Here is a 19839-nt window from a genome sequence, read left to right on the forward strand (position 1 = left end):
CAACACATTTATTTGTTTAAATATTTCTATTCAAACAAAGTGTAACAATGTCAAATGCAATTTGGTCAGATGGATTGCATTTTTACTTGCTGTGTGAATGCTGGGTCAGATAAGACTGATAGAGATCGTAAGGATTTCAGATAATGTGAATGCTTTCTGGTTTTATCTAGATTGATTCTTTCATTGCTAGTGTGAACAGGATCTAAGTCTCAACTAAACTAGAAATGTACGCACGGTCAACGCTTTTACAACCCTATAAAGTTACAAAAAGAAGCATTCAATACTTATAATTACATTTTTTAGCTATGATCATGAAAACACGAATTTTATATATTTTATTATTTGATTCACCTGTGCACTTTATTGTTGGAGCACATGTTATCATGAGTGAAAAGTTGTATTGAGCAATGCAACTGCTTACGGAATAGCACGTGATGTGCAGTTAGCCAATCAGAATAAAATATTATAATGAAACATTCATCTAATGTAATTATTATCTTGTAAGGGGACAACAATTCTTACCTTGGATTGAATAAGACAAATCACCATAGTCGACAGATGCTAGGATGGAAATAACATTAGACCCAACAGGTATATTTTCTGGAATTTCCACTGAATAAGATGAGTTGATAAATTGAGGAGTTGTGTCTGTATAATCAACGTCCAGAGTGATATGAATTATGTTATCTAGTAGATCATTCCATACAATAACAGACAGCTGAAAAATAAAGTGAAGAATTGATATTAAATAAAAGTAGATAAAACAAGCAACCTCAAAAAACAACCTGGCATGACAAGATAAAGTGACCTCTAAATCTCTGATGATATAAAGTGACCTCTAAATCTCTGATGATATAAAGTGACCTCTAAATCTCTGATGATATAAAGTGACCTCTAAATCTCTGATGATATAAATGAATCAACAAATCAATGCATTATAAAATCAGGACAACCTCATTAATGCCATATTGCTTATTATGAATTCACACTCCCTCCCCCTTTCTTCCTGAGGTGTGTCACAGACACCATAAAGATAGTCAGTTTACCCAATTTTAAAGCCCTTTGAAAAGAAAGATTCATGATAGAAATAGTGAATATCTCAATATTTGATTGTATGAATTGGTCAACTAACTAAATTGTTCTTTGAAGAGATGGCACATTATTAATTCGCTGCATTTATAGATAAATGACAACATCCATTCAATACCTGTATCAACACTTTATGTTCCAAATGTTTGTTTGCTACAGATGTTGATATAGAAATTTTAATTTCATCTGTTTAATTTTTTAATATTTAAGTTTGGGTCTTTGTCTAAAGATAAACATATATTTGAAATTGCATTTACTCTAAAGATATCTAATCAAACTAAGTCAGGAGCCTGTTGTTCAGTGGTTGTCATTTGTTGGTGAGGTTTATAGGTGCTTTCCGTTTCTCATTTTTTATACAGATTGATAGAGAGTTGTCTCATTTGGACTTATACCACATCTATCTTTTATTGTATTGAGTTTTTAGAGTGATACCCAGTGGAGAGGATTATCTCAAGAGTAGACAATACAGACTGTGGATTGGTGTGGTCACTAAACTGATTGATCGATTGTTGGTGTTTTTAGCGCCAATTTTAGGCACCACTTTAGTCATTTAGGCTATTTTGTGGCGTCCAGTTTTTATTAGTGGAGGAAGCTGGAGTCCCTGGAGAAAACCATGATCTTTGGTAGAAAAACTGGCAATCTTAGTTACAGCCGCAAGACCAGGTTCAAACTCACAACCTCAGTGTTGACTGGCTAGGAATTACAGTAGTAGAACTACTTAGACCACTTGGCCACTGAGGTCCCCTTGTGGTCACTTAATATTTACATACCTCATATCGTCCACTTTCTGTCAGATTGTAACATAAATTGTATACACCATTAGATAAATCATCTACTGTGAAAGCTTGCATACTAGATCCTATCAAATTTACATAGTACCAAAGATTTGTTGAATCTGTTTGGGTTGGATCACTACAATTCATATCTATTCTTGCACAAGCATTAAGAATCCATACTTCAGGCAGAGTTTTGATTGGTGAACATACTGCACTGATAGAATCTACAAAAAATAAAACTTACGATATTAAAAAGAAAAAAATGCCCAGAAAATAAAATGTCAAAGGTGTAAAGAATTAGAAAACTCATATATGTATTAAATATCTTAAAATAGAGGTTTTTTAAAACGTATTAGTAAGATATGGAGAAGAAATCCAAGTTGGCAGGAAGATATGTCACTCTATCAAACAATTCTTATGACTAAAGCTGACATGTTTTTGCCTTTAGGTACTCCTCTATAAGTCCCTAGCCCAAATATAAAGCTGTTGACACATGCACTGATGGAATGCATCCAACCCAATGATCATCAAAGCTGATGTAAATTTTAAACAGTCTTAAGGTTACAAATTCTTTCAGTCAAAGTAGATTTTCACTGTTTTTTAGATTCCTTTTAGCAAACAAATTTTCAACTATTCCAACTTTTGGCTCTCTGCCTTCATATAAAGACATATTCATAAATGTGTATAGAATGAGACCATATTTCAGTTTGACTTTGTTTCAATACTCACTATTTAAGTGAACTACAACAATAACAGTCTCTGAATGTACAGGGTTTCCACCATAAGTTACCATTACTTGAAAGAATGTGATGGTGTCAAAAAATCTAGGTAATTGTCTATTTAAACAGATTTCTCCAGAAGAAAGTACTCCAAAATAATCTGAAATATACAAGAATGAAAACATTTAAAACAGCACAACTATTCACCCTCCATCTACATAATTCAATAATCTTTCTAATCTATGGTATATGTACATAAAAAGTATAAAACGTTATAAGTGTGGACACATATATATAAGTATCTATTAGTGTGAACACATATAAATATATATTGATTGATTGACATTAAGAATTAAGTTCCTTTGTTTGTTCACCTTAAATGGGACACAGTTGATCCATCCATTTTTCAATGAAGTTTTTTAATCAGCATATGCAGTAAGCATGTTTGATGATACATATTACACATTTATAAAGCATATCAATAGTATGGGATACAGTATGAAAAAAACAAACATTTGCGGATATAATTAACACTGAATTATATCTAAATAGCTATTGTACTCTTTTTAAACAGACACATACAAAACGTTTAATAATAATAGTATCAATGTTAATAACATTGTCAGAAGTAAACATTTCATGAAGCAAATTTATTTTCAAAACTTATATACTTGCATGATTTTTCCAACCAAGTTTTAAAAATTCTCTATAGCATTAATTGCTTCAATCATATCTAAAAGTAACATTTCTAAGACATGTATGTTTTTGTCACTGTGATATCTTATGATACATTGCTTTTTTTTCGTGAGATTTTTTTAATAAAAATTGTTAATCTGTGATTGTGCATCTGTTGTTTTCCAAATATTTGCAATGCATGTTAAATACTTTTGATTAAAATGTTAAGGCTGTTGTGTATTGTACATTGATCAAGGTGAAGTTACAACCATACAGTATATATTTACAAGAAGCTAAACAGCCACAAAAAAGCATTCAATAGAGTTTTGATTTAAATAATCAGGATCTGGATGGTGTGTAATGCACATAGATCAAGGTCTCACACCTGCCAACTTTTCAAAATCTCCATGATGCTCTTTCTATATTGTCATAAGTGTTCTTAATCTACTACTTTATTGTTTGAATGAGTATAGTAAGCAAGTCTGAGGTCTAGCTAAATCCACATATAGTTAATATCTAGTCAAAAACAAGCTAGCAGATTAAAAGCACATGTTAGAAACTAAGAACACACATATACTTACATTCATGGAAGTAATCTAAAAATAATTATAGTAAAGTAAGTAATATATATTGATGTGTAAACTTATAACATTTAATAGGATATACATTGTAAGGCTATATAGACAAAAACATCATAAAAAATAATAATCATAATAAATTTTGTTGCAAAAATGTATTTTGGTAAACAATATGAGACGGGAAAATGCCTTAAAATATGAATTTAACAACAGGGAAATTGGCCTTGCCTCTTTTGTTCATGCACATTTTAATGATCTTTTACAAATACGTGTTTAGCAATGTTTGCAAGTTTTCTTAACCTCATAAATATTCATTAAGGATGCCATTCTAGCTAGAGATTATCCTCCTCTTTCTTTTAATATTAACACAAAAAGACCTTTGAATGAATACTAAATTTCAATCACTTGATTGAAATAAGACATATGTCTATAATAGAATTATAGTTTATTGTTGGTCATCTCAACAAGCTTTATAATCTTGCTTGAGCTGGTACGTCAAAAGTGAGAAAAGAAATCGAGTTGAGATGACCAATGATAATCTGTTTATTGCTATTTTGCCTATGACGAAATTGATCTTTACATTGACAACGGCATGCATATGTGCACCCTTAGTTTCTAGCGATAACTTTTCATATCACTCTACTGTGCTGAGAAAGGAAGGAGTAGGGGCATTGATAACTTTCTCAAATTGGCACAAAATGTTTAGAAATGCATAGGGTCAAGAAATATCAATGAAAAACATTAAGATTTTTATGTGATGACGTCACAATTACGTCATAATATGTACTGTTTTCACAAAAATGATGAAAAATACAGAATTTATGCAGTTTTCTATCTTTAATTCTGTTGTGGAAACATCGTGCGCAGCCAAGAAACAACAAAATAATCTAATAGAAGCTTTATTATAACTATTGACAAAATCTCACTAAATATAAAGTTGTTTCTTGGGTGCGCACATATTTTTCAATCTAAAATATACTTAAAAATTTGATGAAAAACAAAGAAAATCACGAAATTTTACAAAATATGCAAATTAAGTCATGATTTGTTGCCATGGTAACTTGTTCAATGTCCAAAATTGTTTTGTTTTTCTAAATACCTTGTACCTTAGATATTGTACAGTTATTTAAAAATATGTATGATAACTTTTAAATTTGCAGTAATTTTTGGGTCAAATAAGGTTATTGCCCCTACTCCTTACCAGTCAGTAAGATCAAAGAAAAATTTCGTAGAATTAAGCCATAAAGAAGTCTACTGTAGGTTTCTAGTTTTTTAGTTGGTACCAAATGTATTTTGGAATGGTGGATATATGATTTTGTGGTTTTAGCAAAATCGGCATACAAGCCTGTTGAAAATATGTAATTTTTTGTTAAACATTTTATTTTGTAGTTCATTTTTTACACACAAAATCAACAAAAGTTGGTATCCCACAATAAATTATGAATCCACAGTATCAACTTGGGTATGGTACACTGACAATGTCAAATGAAACAATAGTTTATTTAATTCAAAAGAGATTATTTAAATGCTGATTCTTTAAATATCACAAGAAAGCAAAAAGTTTAGAATCTGAACATTTATAATAGTTAAAGTGAAAAATATCTGAAATATACTTTTATAAAATAATAAAGGTTATTTCGTTTTTTTATAAAGTGTTCTAAACTATGTATTAAAAAAACCTGAACAGCTTCTTAAAGAGGTTAGTAATTGAGTATAATGGTTGTGCTTTAGTGTAGCCAACTATGTGGTATCAATTCGTATTTATATGATGTAATGTTTACATGGCAGGCTACAAAACAGAGCCAAGAATACATTTTCAAAAGTTACAAACTAAGTGGAAAATTATAGACTTCCCAAATAAACAATCATACCTGTATCGGAAACGACATAGTCTATAGATCTATTATCATAAGATGTGCAATTAATGTTGTAGCCAGTTTCTCCCTCTTTATCTAACAAGTTTATTTTAATGTCTATTGTACGTGGACACAAAGGTCTTTTGCTGGAATCAACAATCACTATGGTTACATTAACTGTCTGAATGACAAGGGCGTTTTCTGTCATCTACAAAATAAACTGAAGTTATAATATGGTTAAGAAATCTGAATAAAATCATCTACTAGGATTGCTAATTTCTGTCTTTTTCAAGATCATTCACTCTTGGGCCACAATTAAAAATATTTTGGTTTGCCCAAACCCTACCCAAGGTTGAGACAGTGGGTAGGTAGGTAGGCATTTTCTTTTTTTTTTTTCAAAAAAAGAAATTGAAGCATCAGGTGTTTATTAATCTTCATGACTATTTGATTAAAAAAAACTTCTTCAAATCAGGACAATAAAAGAATTTGAGTAGGCAGCTTTTTTCTGGGTAGGTAGGGTTTGGGCAAACAAACCTATTCTTTTTTATGGCCTTGGAGAATGAAAAATAAATTTTCAAAATGAACTTTGTAAAATTTGATGGACTAGAATTTCAGCAAGTCTGTGTTTGAGATTTAAACAATTATTTTATCCTCTTTGAAAAGGAAGGATTTTGGGAAATCAGGGAAACCATTTGAATAAAGGAGTAGATCATTGACATCTTTAATGGAATTGTAAATTACTTTTGGGTATTTCTAGAAATAATTTGCACCAACTATTGCATAAAAGGTATGAATTTGTAAATATGCAAAATCTTCTAGATGTCAGTTAAGATTTCATAGCAAAATTGAGTCTAAAAGTTGAGAGAAAAATTCTCTCACAAAGTCCAGCTGAAAAAAGGCTTTAGAAAGGTATCACAGCAAAAATTTAAAATAGAATTTCAAAACGTCATAATTAATTTGACTAGTATATCTACATGCTTTTAATCATTTTTTGTGGCAAGTGTTTTAGTATGCCCACTGATACATCTGTTCATTACATAATGACGTTGTAAGCAAGCTTGCCTGACAATTGGCTGGAAGCTGGTAAACATTTACCTAAATCAAAGGTTACTCTGACAAACCTGTAATTCTAATTGAAATATTTTTCTATAGAAAAAAGTAAAATCACAAAAATACTGAACACAGAGGAAAATGAAATTGGAAAGTCCCTAATCATGGCAAAATTTAAATGACAAAACACATCAAAAACGAATAGACAACAACTGTCATATTCCTGACTTGATACAGGCATTTTCAAATGTAGAAAATGGTGGATTAAACCTGGTTTTATAGCACTTAACCTCTCACTTTGTATGACAGTCACATCAAATTCCGTTATATTTACAGTGATGCGTGAACTAAACAGAGTCATAATTGATAAAATAGTCAAATTATGGGTACAGCAGTCATCATCGTGTTAAAATTTTAAAAGAAACAATTGCTTTGTGTGTCTGACATTAGAAAATTTAAAAGTCACATATTTTTGTAGTTCAATGTTTATACAAACAATTTTAAAATTCACATTGGCAATGTTAGCATACAGGGTTAAAAAATCAAAAGTATGTAAGAATCAATTTCAGAAATAGACAGAGATTTAAAATAGTCCAAAAGTTCTAGAGAATTAATAAGAATCCACAAATGGTTCATTCCACTACATGATTGAATAGTTTTGACGTTTGTGGTTCAACATATTTTCTGATTTAGAATAGAAATATAACATAATGACATATTATAGAACAATAATATACTGACAGGATCTATTAAAGTACAGAGTCATGTTAAAAGAACCAAAGAAACACAAAAAGTCACATATACAAAACACACCAGCAAAAGTGAAAGATAATACAAACACATTGACGGGATGTATAAGTACCCAGCCACGTTAAATGGATATCACAGTAAACAATCCAAAAGTAAAAGTAATATTAATAATAGAACAAAGACAAATAAAAGAACAATATAACACGTTGTTAAAATGATAAACAACATCAGCACACAAAACCTATACATCAAGACCATCATGTATTATTTGTGAAGTTGATACGGAATATTTATCAACAAGGTCTTGGTACCTTCCGATGAACTTTTTTTAGAAAAAGGACGAGAGGTTCTTTGACATACCCCTGATTCATCAAATTTCTGCTCAGACACTGATGACGTTTTACAAAGTCTGAGTAGGAGCTGCAAGCTCTTGTATATCGAATAAGTTGGGAAATGTATATCCCATATGCAGGTGAAGTTGGTATATTGCTACTAAGGTGGGGGAAATTTATAATTTCAAAACTAAAATCGTCTCTTTTGTCATAGATTCTGGTACTGATTCTGGTACTGAGATGACTGTGTAAGTCAAATTAAAGATATAAGTCTAAAAATGAGGCGGAGGAAGCAATGTCTGTTGTTTCTTTAATTTCTAGTTCTGGGGGATATATTAATGGAACCCAATCAACTGATATTTATAGAAAGGGTTCATATCTGCATAAAGTGCGAATCAAACTTACCACCAACTGAAATTTATAGAAAGGCTTTACATCTGCATCAAGTGGACTGGTAATCAGGTATCCATACCCATTATCTGATGTAAAACTTATTTCATCATTTGACTGCTCAGCTGTGGAAAGGATATAAGTTATATAACAAGCATATAAAATTGTAACAACTTTTTAACATTTTGTCAAAGGATATTATCAAGGTTAAATACAGAGAACAAACACAATTTAAGCAAACAATTTTATTTTTTCTAATAATTATGTGAGTTAAAGAAAATGCATAAGTCATTGAGACGGTAATGTTCTATTAACTATTTTCTCATATAATAACATCGTCAGAAAGTATGTCACCTTGTCAAGAAACATAACACCCTGAAATCAAGTCTTTGCTCTTTCTATACATTATCTATCTATGGCATATAAAGAAGCAGAACAATATCTATTTTTTTTAAATTGTCTTTATGTTGACCACAGCATGGATCAATGGATTGATGTTTGTCTGACAATATGTGGCAAATATTTTATGCATATTAATGATAGGAACAAAATTATTTAATGTCAATAAAAAATGGGAAATGTGAAGGTACTTCCACAGAAAAGATATAATGAACAGATGCACACATTTTGCCTTGCATCAGGCCGCCTACAGACCCTTCAAAGAATTAGTTGAAAGCTTCTTTAACATGAAGGGCCAGTTGCACTATCCCTACAGGAGGCATTTAGCACATGGATCAATTGTGTTTGGTCTTTTGGGTAAACAAGGTATTGATTTTCAAGGTTTACACACATAGAATTTTTTTTCTGTTACTCCCTTAGTGAATTTTGAATCTTATTATGTCTTATCTTCCCTTTGTAACTTTTAATTAGCAAACATACCTATGGAAGTCAGTAAAGTATAGTTATCAGGTGTACAACTGTCTATTTGTAACACCACACTCCCAACAGATTCATATTCCAACACCTCTACTTCATATGAGGAATTAAGCACACATGTTGCCTTTTTAACTTCTATGTTCCATGTCAAATTTGTATCTCTGCTCTCATTTGTGCTAACAGTTATTATCATCTGCAAAATAAACCTAAATGTCTTGATCATTTTTGCAATTTAAACTTTCTTTCCATCTCCTAAAGTTTCTGAAAAATGGTAAAGCATCATATTGCAAGGGCAGTTGTAACAAAAAATTTGTTCCGGCGTGACATTTGTTCCACTGGAACAAATTTCATAGGAAATATGTTCCACCGGAACATATGTCACAGAAAATATGTTCCAGCACTATAAAATTTGTTCTGGAACTAATTTTTTAACCAAGTGTGAAATAAGTTCCGGAACAAAAATCACAGCACCATGAATTTTGTTCCAATATTAAAATTTAAAAAAAAAGTGAAATAAGTTCTTGTGATATTAGTTTTAAATGAAGGTATTTTATAGAAATCAATGAAAAGGTTCTGCTCGAACCTATTTCACAGAAAATAAGTTCTGTGCTTGCATGGGGTACATTTGCAATTGAAGGAATAACTTTAGGATGAAGATAAGAAATAAAAGCGATGATAATGTATCTATATATGTTTGATCGTTTATGTGGTATTCAACCTCCTTGTTTCCTGATGATCTGTCATTGGTGTTCTAATCATACATGTACTTAGCTATGGTCATTGCACAGTTTTTAAAGAGCGTGTATTTTGTTTCTTAATTTATGTCTTTTAATATAATTGATCAGCCACTTTGTCCTTTTCAAAAAAGTACAAATATTCATCTTCAACTATAATACTTTTTTTCGGAATGACTTTTATTATTATTTTTTATTCTACTCTTTCCTGGCTCATAAGTGCCATTTTTAGTATTATTACTTGAGCATGTTATTAAACTTTTTCTTTACTCCACATGATCCAATTGGATGTTTACACTTTTTATTTATTACATTATGCAATATAATACATGTTTTTTATAATGACTTTAAACTCACTGATGACAAGTGCTCAGTATATAAGAAAACTTGTTTAACCAGTGGAACATATTTCACAGACAAGGAACTTATTTCACCAGGCGAGGAACAAATTTCACAAATCCAGAACTTATTCCACCAGGTAAGGAACAAATCTCACAAACATGGAACTTATTTCACTAGGTAAGGAACACATTTCACCAACCCAGAACTTATTTCATAGAGATGGAACAAATTATATAGAAATTGTCTGTGAAAAAAGTTCTCCCAGAACATATTTCCTGTGAAATTAGTTTCACTGGAACTTTTTTCACAGGAACAAATTTTGGCTCACACAGTAACTCCAATAAAGGGTAGACTATGGATTTGGACCATGCTGACTTATTTTCAGACCTTATCCTGCTGATAATTTTTGCTGTTTACAGTTTCTTTCACTCTACAATAGTTTACATAAACAAGAGTGCACACACTGAAATGTCTCGCCTTCTTTACTAATCATTGATATTATGTTGATACTCCTAAATACAAAGCTTTATTACGACTGTCACATAAACTTAACATGAACCATGAAAATAAGGTCAAGGTCAGTTGAACCATATGCCAGGCAGACATGTACAGCTAACAATGCTTCCATACAACAAATATAGTTGACCTATTGCTTATAGTTTAAGAAAATAGACCAAAACACAAAAACTTAACACTGAGCAATGAACCGTGAAAACCAGGTCAAGGTCAAATAAAACCTGCACGACTGACATATAGATCATAAAATATTTCCCTACACCAAATATAGTTGACCTATGACATATAGTATTAGATAAAAAGACCAAAACTCAAAAACTTAACTTTGACCACTGAACCATGAAAATGAGGTCAAGGTCATATGACATCTGCCCGCTAGACATGTACACCTTACAATCATTCCATACAACAAATATAGTAAACCTATTGCATAAAGTATGAGAAAAACAGACCAAAACACAAAAACTTAACTATAACCACTGAACCATGAAAATGAGGCCAAGGTCAGATGAAATCTGCTCGCTAGACATGTACACCTTACAATCATTCCATACAACAAATATAGTAGACCTATTGCATAAAGTATGAGAAAAACAGACCAAAACACAAAAACTTAACTATAACCACTGAACCATGAAAATGAGGTCAAGGTCAGATGACACCTGCCAGTTGGACATGTACACCTTACAGTCCTTCCATACATCGAATATACTAGACCTATTGCTTATAGTATCTGAGATATGGACTTGACCACCAAAACTTAACCTTGTTCACTGATCCATGAAATGAGGTCAAGGTCAAGTGAAAACTGTCTGACGGGCATGAGGACCTTGCAAGGTACGCACATACTAAATATAGTTATCCTATTACTTACAGTAAGAGAGAATTTAACATTACAAAAAATCTGAACTTTTTTTTCAAGTGGTCACTGAACCATGAAAATGAGGTCAAGGACAATGGACCTGTGACTGATGGAAACTTCGTAACATGAGGCATCTATATACAAAATATGAAGCATCCAGGTCTTCCACCTTCTAAAATATATCGCTTTTAAGAAGTGAGCTATCACCGCCGCCGCCGCCGTAGCCGCCGCCGGATCACTATCCCTATGTCGAGCTTTCTGCAACAAAAGTTGCAGGCTCGACAAAAACCACAGGAATGGGTAAAAAATAGTCTGTGTAGGACAATAACTCTAGAAAGAAGTCAACTGACAGTTTTTCATCTTGACTTTATATTAGAACTTGTCCTCTTTTGTCATTTTTCTCATAAAAAGTTGACCTCTCGCTACTATAGTTTCCTAAAAAAAAAAACACCAAAGAAAAGCGTATTTTAAGAACAATAACTCCTATAAAATGTAAGGCTTGTCCTCCTGGTCAGTTTTGCTGTTTACATACTCAATATATCTACATAATGGTGTTTAAGTAGCTATCATATTAAAATGGATTTTAGAATTAATAGTTTTCTACCCACAATCAATTATTAAACAAGAATGGCTCCAAAGTACTCAGATGCCCCACTGGCTCTATCATTTTCTATGTTCAGTGGTTCGTGAAATAGGGAACCTGTATCTTAAGTGTTTCAAGATGATTGGACATCAACTTCATCTTAACTTACCTTGACCAAAAACTTTAATTAAAAACTTAAACTTGAAGTGGGACAGACAGACGAATGGAAGAATGGACACACAGTCCGAAAAACATAATGCCCCTAAGTTGGGGACTAAATAGTACTTTAAATTTGCATTTATAAAAGGAACATATCATTTTGAGTCTAGGAGGGAAAACCTGAAAGCCTTAATCATTCTTATAACCTTATAAATATATAATATAAATATGTTCATTCTGTCATTAACAAACTGGATGAGACTAGATGTGGTAGAATCAATAAATCGTTCTATTAGTCTGCATAACATGAAATAAATAATTACAATTGTTTTATTTTAGTACACATTTTTAGATTAGATACCTGATGAAATCCTGACAGATCCTGCAGACTGCTTGTTATACACAGATCAAAAGAAATCAGGCTATCATTCACAGGAACTGCCTTAATATCTATAAACTCTACTCCCCTGACAATAGATATATTCTTAGTGTCTGTAACATCTATACCATGGCAAATAATGCTGTCATCTAAACAATATCCTACAGGTACCATGGGATGCAATCTAATGTCACTCACATTCTTGTTACAATTTTTATAAGTATCTGTAATCAAATTTACCATGTAAATCTCTAGTGTGAATGATACTATAAACAAGAAATTATTTGAATCTGGAATGATTTTGATTTCTGGAAAATTGATAGACAAAGTATGATGAAAACTTACCCACGTAAAGCATGCGTTCACATGGCTATAAGGTTTATTTTACTTTCACTGATATTTCAGTATGAAATTACTAACCCCCCTTAGCCATGCATGCATTCATGGCTAACCATCCTAAATTGGGTTTAAGTTTTCATTATACATTTCTAACCGATTTTTCAGAAATCAAAATTATTCCAGATTAAAATATTTCCTTGTTAATAAGAGATAACAGATAACAACTGTACACATTTTTTTTACCATATCAAAGGTTAATATAAGTTTATATAAATTTATTACATTAGTTTTGACACTCTTTTAAAATAAGATAGTTGGCAGTAATTCCATTAATACAGAATTCTTTCCAGTCCAAGTTATGTCGCCCAAATGCACCAACTTAGAAAATTGAAATTTATGGACTTGTCTCTAATTGGCTCTTTCTTCATCATGTGAAGATGAATAATTCTATCTAATATGATGGGTGCCACATGTGGAACAGGATCTTCTTACCCCTTCCAGAGTACCTGAGATCAACCCCAGTTTTTGGTGGGGTTCGTGTTGCTAAGTCTTTAGTTTTCTATGTTGTTTCTTGTGTTCTATTATTTGTCTCTTGTCATTTTCATTTATAGCCATGACATTGTCAGTTTATTTTTCGATTTATGAGTTTGACTGTTTCTCTGGTATCTTTAGCCCCTCTTTTTATGACACTCATCAGTTGATATCAAATCTTTTTAACAATAGCTCTATAAATGAATGAGTATATTATTTGTACTGTCTAGCCCTAATTTGTATCATGTAATCTCTTTAAGGTTTTTTTATAGATATGTATCTATATTGACTATTTACAAGCAAGAATCAAGTTGTTCAGGCTTGTGTATCATTTAATTTTAGATGTAAAGTATACATTTCTCCAATTTGTAAGCACAAAACATTGTGTTTCTAAAGATCAATTGTTGTCCATCATATAAGAAAATGGTTTTACTTAGCATTAAAGCTAGAAAAATAATTTGACTCCTGTTATTCTGGTCAATTGTGGATCCAAATTGTTTAGAAGTTGCTGCAAACCATTAATCCTATCAAAATATTATAAAATTCACCTACTGTCTTTATGAAAATTAACTCTGAATGTCCTCTTGGAATCTTCTGCCTTTTTTTTAGTTACTTGAGCTACAAAAATATCAATGCCAATGCTTATACAACTGCATGCCAAATATCATTGACATATAATATGATGTTACGCTAAACTTTCAATATCCTTAAACAATGACAGAGGGGATTGGGCATATTATCACTATGTAAATGAGATGCCCCAATACTAATGCAACTGTATACCAAGTATCACATACTAGGCATTACTTTCCCACTTAAACCTACCTTATCACAAACCTGAGTTTGAAGAGGTGAAAGATACCAAAGGATATTTAAACTCATAAGTTGAAACAAAACTGACCACAATATGTCAAAACACTGATTGCGTAACAAGATCACCACCAATATCAATGGGGATCTCAGGTACTCAATAAGGAACTCAGTACATCCTGTTTCTCATGTGACACCCATCATGTTGATGATGTAAGTACAAATTTAAGTATTTAATGTCACATTCAAGGAAAAAACGACAGAATGGTGGTTATATTAATTGAATAAAACAGTTGTCATCAGGGTTTCCATGGTAGAGGATTTGTGCTTCTTTAATTTTTTCACTGTTTTCACATTTCCAAACCGAATGTGAAAAAAAATGTTCTACGCACAAGTAAAATATCTGTTCTCAGGTAATGAATGGACAAAATTCAATTCTGACTTCAAATTTTCTTGGTTTCTTCTGAATTTCATATTGTGACATCATGAAAATAGTAGACCATGCCTGCTGACATCATGTATAAAGAACACAACTTTTTGCAAATCTTTGAAAAAGAGGTATAAAAATGTTATTAAAGAGAAACAGATTCCAACACTATAACTGTTGTTTTACAATATTTCTCCACTTTCAACAGGTTAATATCATTTATTTTAAAAGCTTTGCAAGCCTTGCGCTTTAAATATAAAAATTCAACTGTCCTGAGTGGAGAAATATTGTAACACTTGTATTTGGTGGAATCTATATTTACAAGTGGCAAAATTGTAGTCATCCCTCAGCTGTATTTGGCAAAACATTTAGGAACTTTTGGTCCTCAATGCTCTTCATACTTTATTTGGCCTTTTACACATTTTTTGATTCGAGCGTCACTGATGAGTCTTTTGTAGACGAAACATGCGTCTGGCGTAAATATAAAATTTTAATCCTGGTATCTATCTATGATGAGTTTATTTCAAAGTTTGATGGACACATTCACAATTTGGCTGAGTGTTACAGATATGTCATTACCACAACCATCTTCTTATTTTTTTGTAACATTACAAAATGGGACTCATTGCAGAATTTCTACTTTCTATGAGCAACACTACAAGTGACACAAAAGGAGCAGGATCTGCTTGCCTTTCCACAGAACGTGAGAACGACCACAAAAGGAGCAGGATCTGCTTGCCTTTCCACAGAACGTGAGAACGACCACAAAAGGAGCAGGATCTGCTTGCCTTTCCACAGAACGTCAGAACGACCCAACAGGAGCAGGATCTGCTTGCCTTTCCACAGAACATGAGAACAACCCAAAAGGAGCAGGATCTGCTTGCCTTTCCACAGAATGTGAGAACAACCCAAAAGGAGCAGGATCTGCTTGCCTTTCCACAGAACGTGAGAACGACCACAAAAGGAGCAGGATCTGCTTGCCTTTCCACAGAACGTGAGAACGACCCAAAAGGAGCAGGATCTGCTTGCCTTTCCACAGAACATGAGAACAACCCAAAAGTAGCAGGATCTGCTTGCCTTTCCACAGAACGTGAGAACAACCCAAAAGGAGCAGGATCTGCTTGCCTTTCCACAGAACGTGAGAACAACCCATAAGGAGCAGGATCTGCTTGCCTTTCCACAGAACGTGAGAACAACCCAAAAGGAGCAGGATCTGCTTGCCTTTCCACAGAACGTGAGAACGACCACAAAAGGAGCAGGATCTGCTTGCCTTTCCACAGAACGTGAGAACGACCCAATTTCTGGTTAAGGTTTGTTTTGTTCAGTCTTTAGTTATGTATGTCCTGTTTTGTGAACTTGTTTGACTTTTTCTCTAAATTTTTCTTATTTTTGGTTTTTGTTATAAGTTGCTTGATATTTAAATATTGTATACCATACATGGTGCATTGCTCATATTTTAAATCAGAGAAAACATGAAAGGTTTTCCTAGAAACATAGGAATATAGTTTTTTTATATTTTTGTCCTACTGAGGAAACCTCAACAGCGTATCTTATATAGAATTTAAATACAATTTTTCTTTTTTATGAAAGAATATCTAAAAAGTAGCCAAGGATGTCTGTCCTTGTCCAAAATAAAGGTAATTTAGTGCTGAACATACTTCTCATCACTTTAAGTTACCCTCTGCTAAAGACCAAATTTCACATGTAAAACCCATGGTCAGTTTTTGTCCTTAGGTTGCTTATCTAAATATTGTATACCGTACAAAGGGCTTTGTTCATATCAACCAACAGGTTTCCCTACACACTTAGGAATATAGGGTTTTTTTGTAATTTTTTCTTAATAAGGAAAAATAAATTGTGTATTTCATATAGAAATGCAATGGAAAATTTGCTTGCATGAAATATTATCTTAAAAGTAGCCAAGGAAATTGATTGCAACATACAATTCTCCTTACTAATAGAAAGACACTTTGAGTGTTCACTTACACCATTCTTCAAGCCTAAAGATCTAAAGGAATATCACATTCAAACTTCAATCAAAATGACCTCTTGTCATAATGAAAACTAGTGGCTGATTCCTTTAACTTACCATGAACTGTAAGATGTAGGTCAGAACTGTTCCATGTTCCATATTCATTAGCAGCAAAACAAATATAAATTCCTCCATCGAATGTTTCAGCATCAAAGATGGTCAGAGATGGTGTGTTATTATTACTGCCACTGTATTTTGTACTTATATTTGATAACATCTCAGAGTCTATGGCTAATACTGAAGATTTATTGCTATATTCAGGAACCCTCTGCCAGTAAACATCAAACCTCTCCAAGTTATATGTCACATTACAGACCAAGGTTATAGAGGTGCCAATCCTAACACTGTAGGATGAATGTGGAACAGTTACTTTTAGAGGAACTGAAAAATAACAATAGTCAATTGAATTTTACCTTGTCAAAAATTAAAGAAATCTAGTACACTACCAACAATTTGACTAGCGTTTACATGTACATTAAATGCCGCTATAAAAACAGTACTTTTAGGAAACATTACTAATCAGTACATTAAATGCCGCTATATAAACAGTAAGTTTAGTAAACATTACTAAACAGTACATTAAATGCCGCTATATAAACAGTACTTTTAGGAAACATCACTATTCAGTACATTAACTTTTATATCATTTTCAGTAATGTTGGGAAAAAGTTGATTACAGTACTGAAAATTACAGTCATTTTTCAGTACTGAAAATTTCAGCCATTTTTCAGTACTGAAAATTTCAGCCATTTTTCAGTACTGAAAATTTCAGTCATTTTTCAGTACTGAAAATTTCAGTCATTTTTCAGTACTGAAAATTTCAGTCATTTTTCAGTACTGAAAATTTCAGTCATTTTTCAGTACTGAAAATTTCAGTCATTTTTCAGTACTGAAAATTTAATTATTTTACAGTACTGAAAATTCAATCATTTTTAAGTACAGAAAGTTGTAGTCAAATTCAAGACCTAATAAAAAACTCGGTTATGCTATCACAAGGGGCCCTATCACAAATATCATAAGCCCCAAGGGTGAGTTGGGAATAGAAATATGCTCACTTGGTCCTGTTCCGATCGGCAGTAAAAAGCTTGTTAAAGTGGGGCGTCCGTCTGGCTGTGAAAGATGTATCAAATTTGCAGCTACGTCCTGTCAGAATGCATATATCGAGGTTTAATCCAATGCCTCGAGTAAATAGAGTGACAAGATCTCTGTTAAGAACCCTTGCAACAGCTCTTCTTGTTGCATGGCAAAATTTTTGTTCCTTACTTATATACCTTTATTTTCCAGTGGAAGTCGAAATTCCCCCTGATCATCATCGGGATGGGCCTCTATTATTAAAAGACCTACTAGTACCTGTTGTATTTATTGTTAACTTGTTCTCGTCCAGAACCATCGTGAAATATTTGCCACTGGACATAAAGCAAACAACAATCAATAAAAATTAATCATCAACAAATATCATAAGTTGGTTTGGGATAAAAACAAGAATTTTATTTTAAAACTCCATGGCTATATTTAATCTTTCATTTCAACACATTAATACATTAAAGAGGATTCTTTTGATGAACGTTATGACCACATTCGTTATGTGCCTGTTTCAAGCCACGACTTCTCATTTTTGATTGTTGTTATTTGTTGTATGTCATAACTGGTGTTATTCAATGTTTTTGGCGTAAACCAGTGTGGGTTTTTTTTCCAGACGATTAGTTTCGCTAGTTATCAAGATGACTTTTACAGCTTTCCATGCGCAATGATGTTTTCATTGATGATTTATGTGAAAGGCGGAAAAGGAGCTGTCATAAAAACAGTCAAATTCAATCACATTAGCAACAAATACAAAACTATCAGACAGGGGTCACCAATACAGTTTTTCAATATTAAGCAGTCAGCACCATACAAGAAGTTCTGAATAGGTCCGAGACAAAAAAAATAGATGTCATCTAGATGTAAAGCACAATGTCAGAATATCGTTCATCAAACTAAATGTATAACTACACAAAGACATATATATAACATGACTTCGTCCGACTTGGGACAGAGGTGCATATAAATATGGTGGGTTAAACCGATTTTGTCGACGTCTGACGTTGAACATTATGGTTATTTATATAGTATCCTTGTTCTGTTGTTGTTCGTTGGGAGGCATACCACATCTCCTTGTTTTATTAATAGAACTAAATATGTAGATTATATATAAAACTGTTGCTCTTTCATACTTTCTTGTAGCACTTGAAATGCAATGACGTCTTTAATATAGTTCACGTTTCTCTTATAGATAGAAAAGATTCTGTTGATACCATGACAGTTTGTTATCAGTAATAATTTAATTTAAAAGTAATTCAAAAGAATAAGCACACGTTTCAAGATATTTTTATAACATTAACCTTGGATCAAGTCAGGAACCTGTAGTCTAGTGGTTGTGGTTGGTTCATTTCGGTAATATTTGTTGTTTGTAAATTGTTTTGTTATACATGTACATTAGGCAGTTAATATTCTGATATGAATTGTTTCATATTCATATTTCACATGTTTAAACCTTTTATAGCGACTTTTACTCACTCTATGAAGGTCGTACAGTCGACTACAATTGCGTATATCTACCTAAAACTTTGGTGAATTATTATAGTTGTATCATTGAAAATTATAACAACATTCCTTATTTTTACCAACACTGATATTTTCTATTCAACGGCAAGAAAATAGAACTTTGCTTCGTATTGTTCTTTGTGTGGTTTTGATATAGCATAAGAATTTTGACAGCAGTAGATTTTGAATGAAAAGCTGGACTAATTTTTAGGGTAGTAAGGCAGAATCCAATTAAAATACATAATTCTAAATATGAAAAGAAATGTTAGTTAAATCTCCACAAAACAGTAACACTTCTACAAAAGATATTTCAGTCTATTACTAATTGGAGTCATATTAGGTTTTCTTCATCTTTTACGTTACAAGTAAAAGAGTGTTCAAGTGCAAAAAAATGATTTTTTTTGTCCTTGACCTAAAGCACTTTCAAAATCACGGTTAGTGTAAAAGATCT

The 19839-nt window shown here is 32.3% G+C and overlaps 2 protein-coding genes across 2 annotated transcripts in view; both read right to left on the reverse strand.

Annotated features, from left to right (window-relative positions):
• LOC139492724 (uncharacterized) overlaps positions 1 to 18195 on the reverse strand; it is a 59836-nt gene extending 41641 nt beyond the window's left edge. The window contains exons 1-11 of the mRNA XM_071280876.1: positions 18156 to 18195; positions 16863 to 17186; positions 14089 to 14154; positions 12649 to 12890; positions 9095 to 9284; positions 8231 to 8340; positions 5709 to 5901; positions 3841 to 3855; positions 2595 to 2744; positions 1860 to 2089; positions 523 to 718 (exon numbers count right to left, since the gene is read on the reverse strand). Of these exons, the coding sequence (XP_071136977.1) occupies positions 523 to 718; positions 1860 to 2089; positions 2595 to 2744; positions 3841 to 3855; positions 5709 to 5901; positions 8231 to 8340; positions 9095 to 9284; positions 12649 to 12890; positions 14089 to 14154; positions 16863 to 17186; positions 18156 to 18195 (1756 nt within the window). The remainder of the gene's footprint in view (positions 1 to 522; positions 719 to 1859; positions 2090 to 2594; positions 2745 to 3840; positions 3856 to 5708; positions 5902 to 8230; positions 8341 to 9094; positions 9285 to 12648; positions 12891 to 14088; positions 14155 to 16862; positions 17187 to 18155) is intronic.
• LOC139491009 (uncharacterized) overlaps positions 1 to 19839 on the reverse strand; it is a 335932-nt gene that overhangs the window by 120702 nt on the left and 195391 nt on the right. The window lies entirely within an intron of this gene.

The sequence above is a fragment of the Mytilus edulis genome, chromosome 10 (assembly GCF_963676685.1).
Source record: "Mytilus edulis chromosome 10, xbMytEdul2.2, whole genome shotgun sequence".
In the NCBI taxonomy this organism is placed as follows: domain Eukaryota; kingdom Metazoa; phylum Mollusca; class Bivalvia; order Mytilida; family Mytilidae; genus Mytilus; species Mytilus edulis.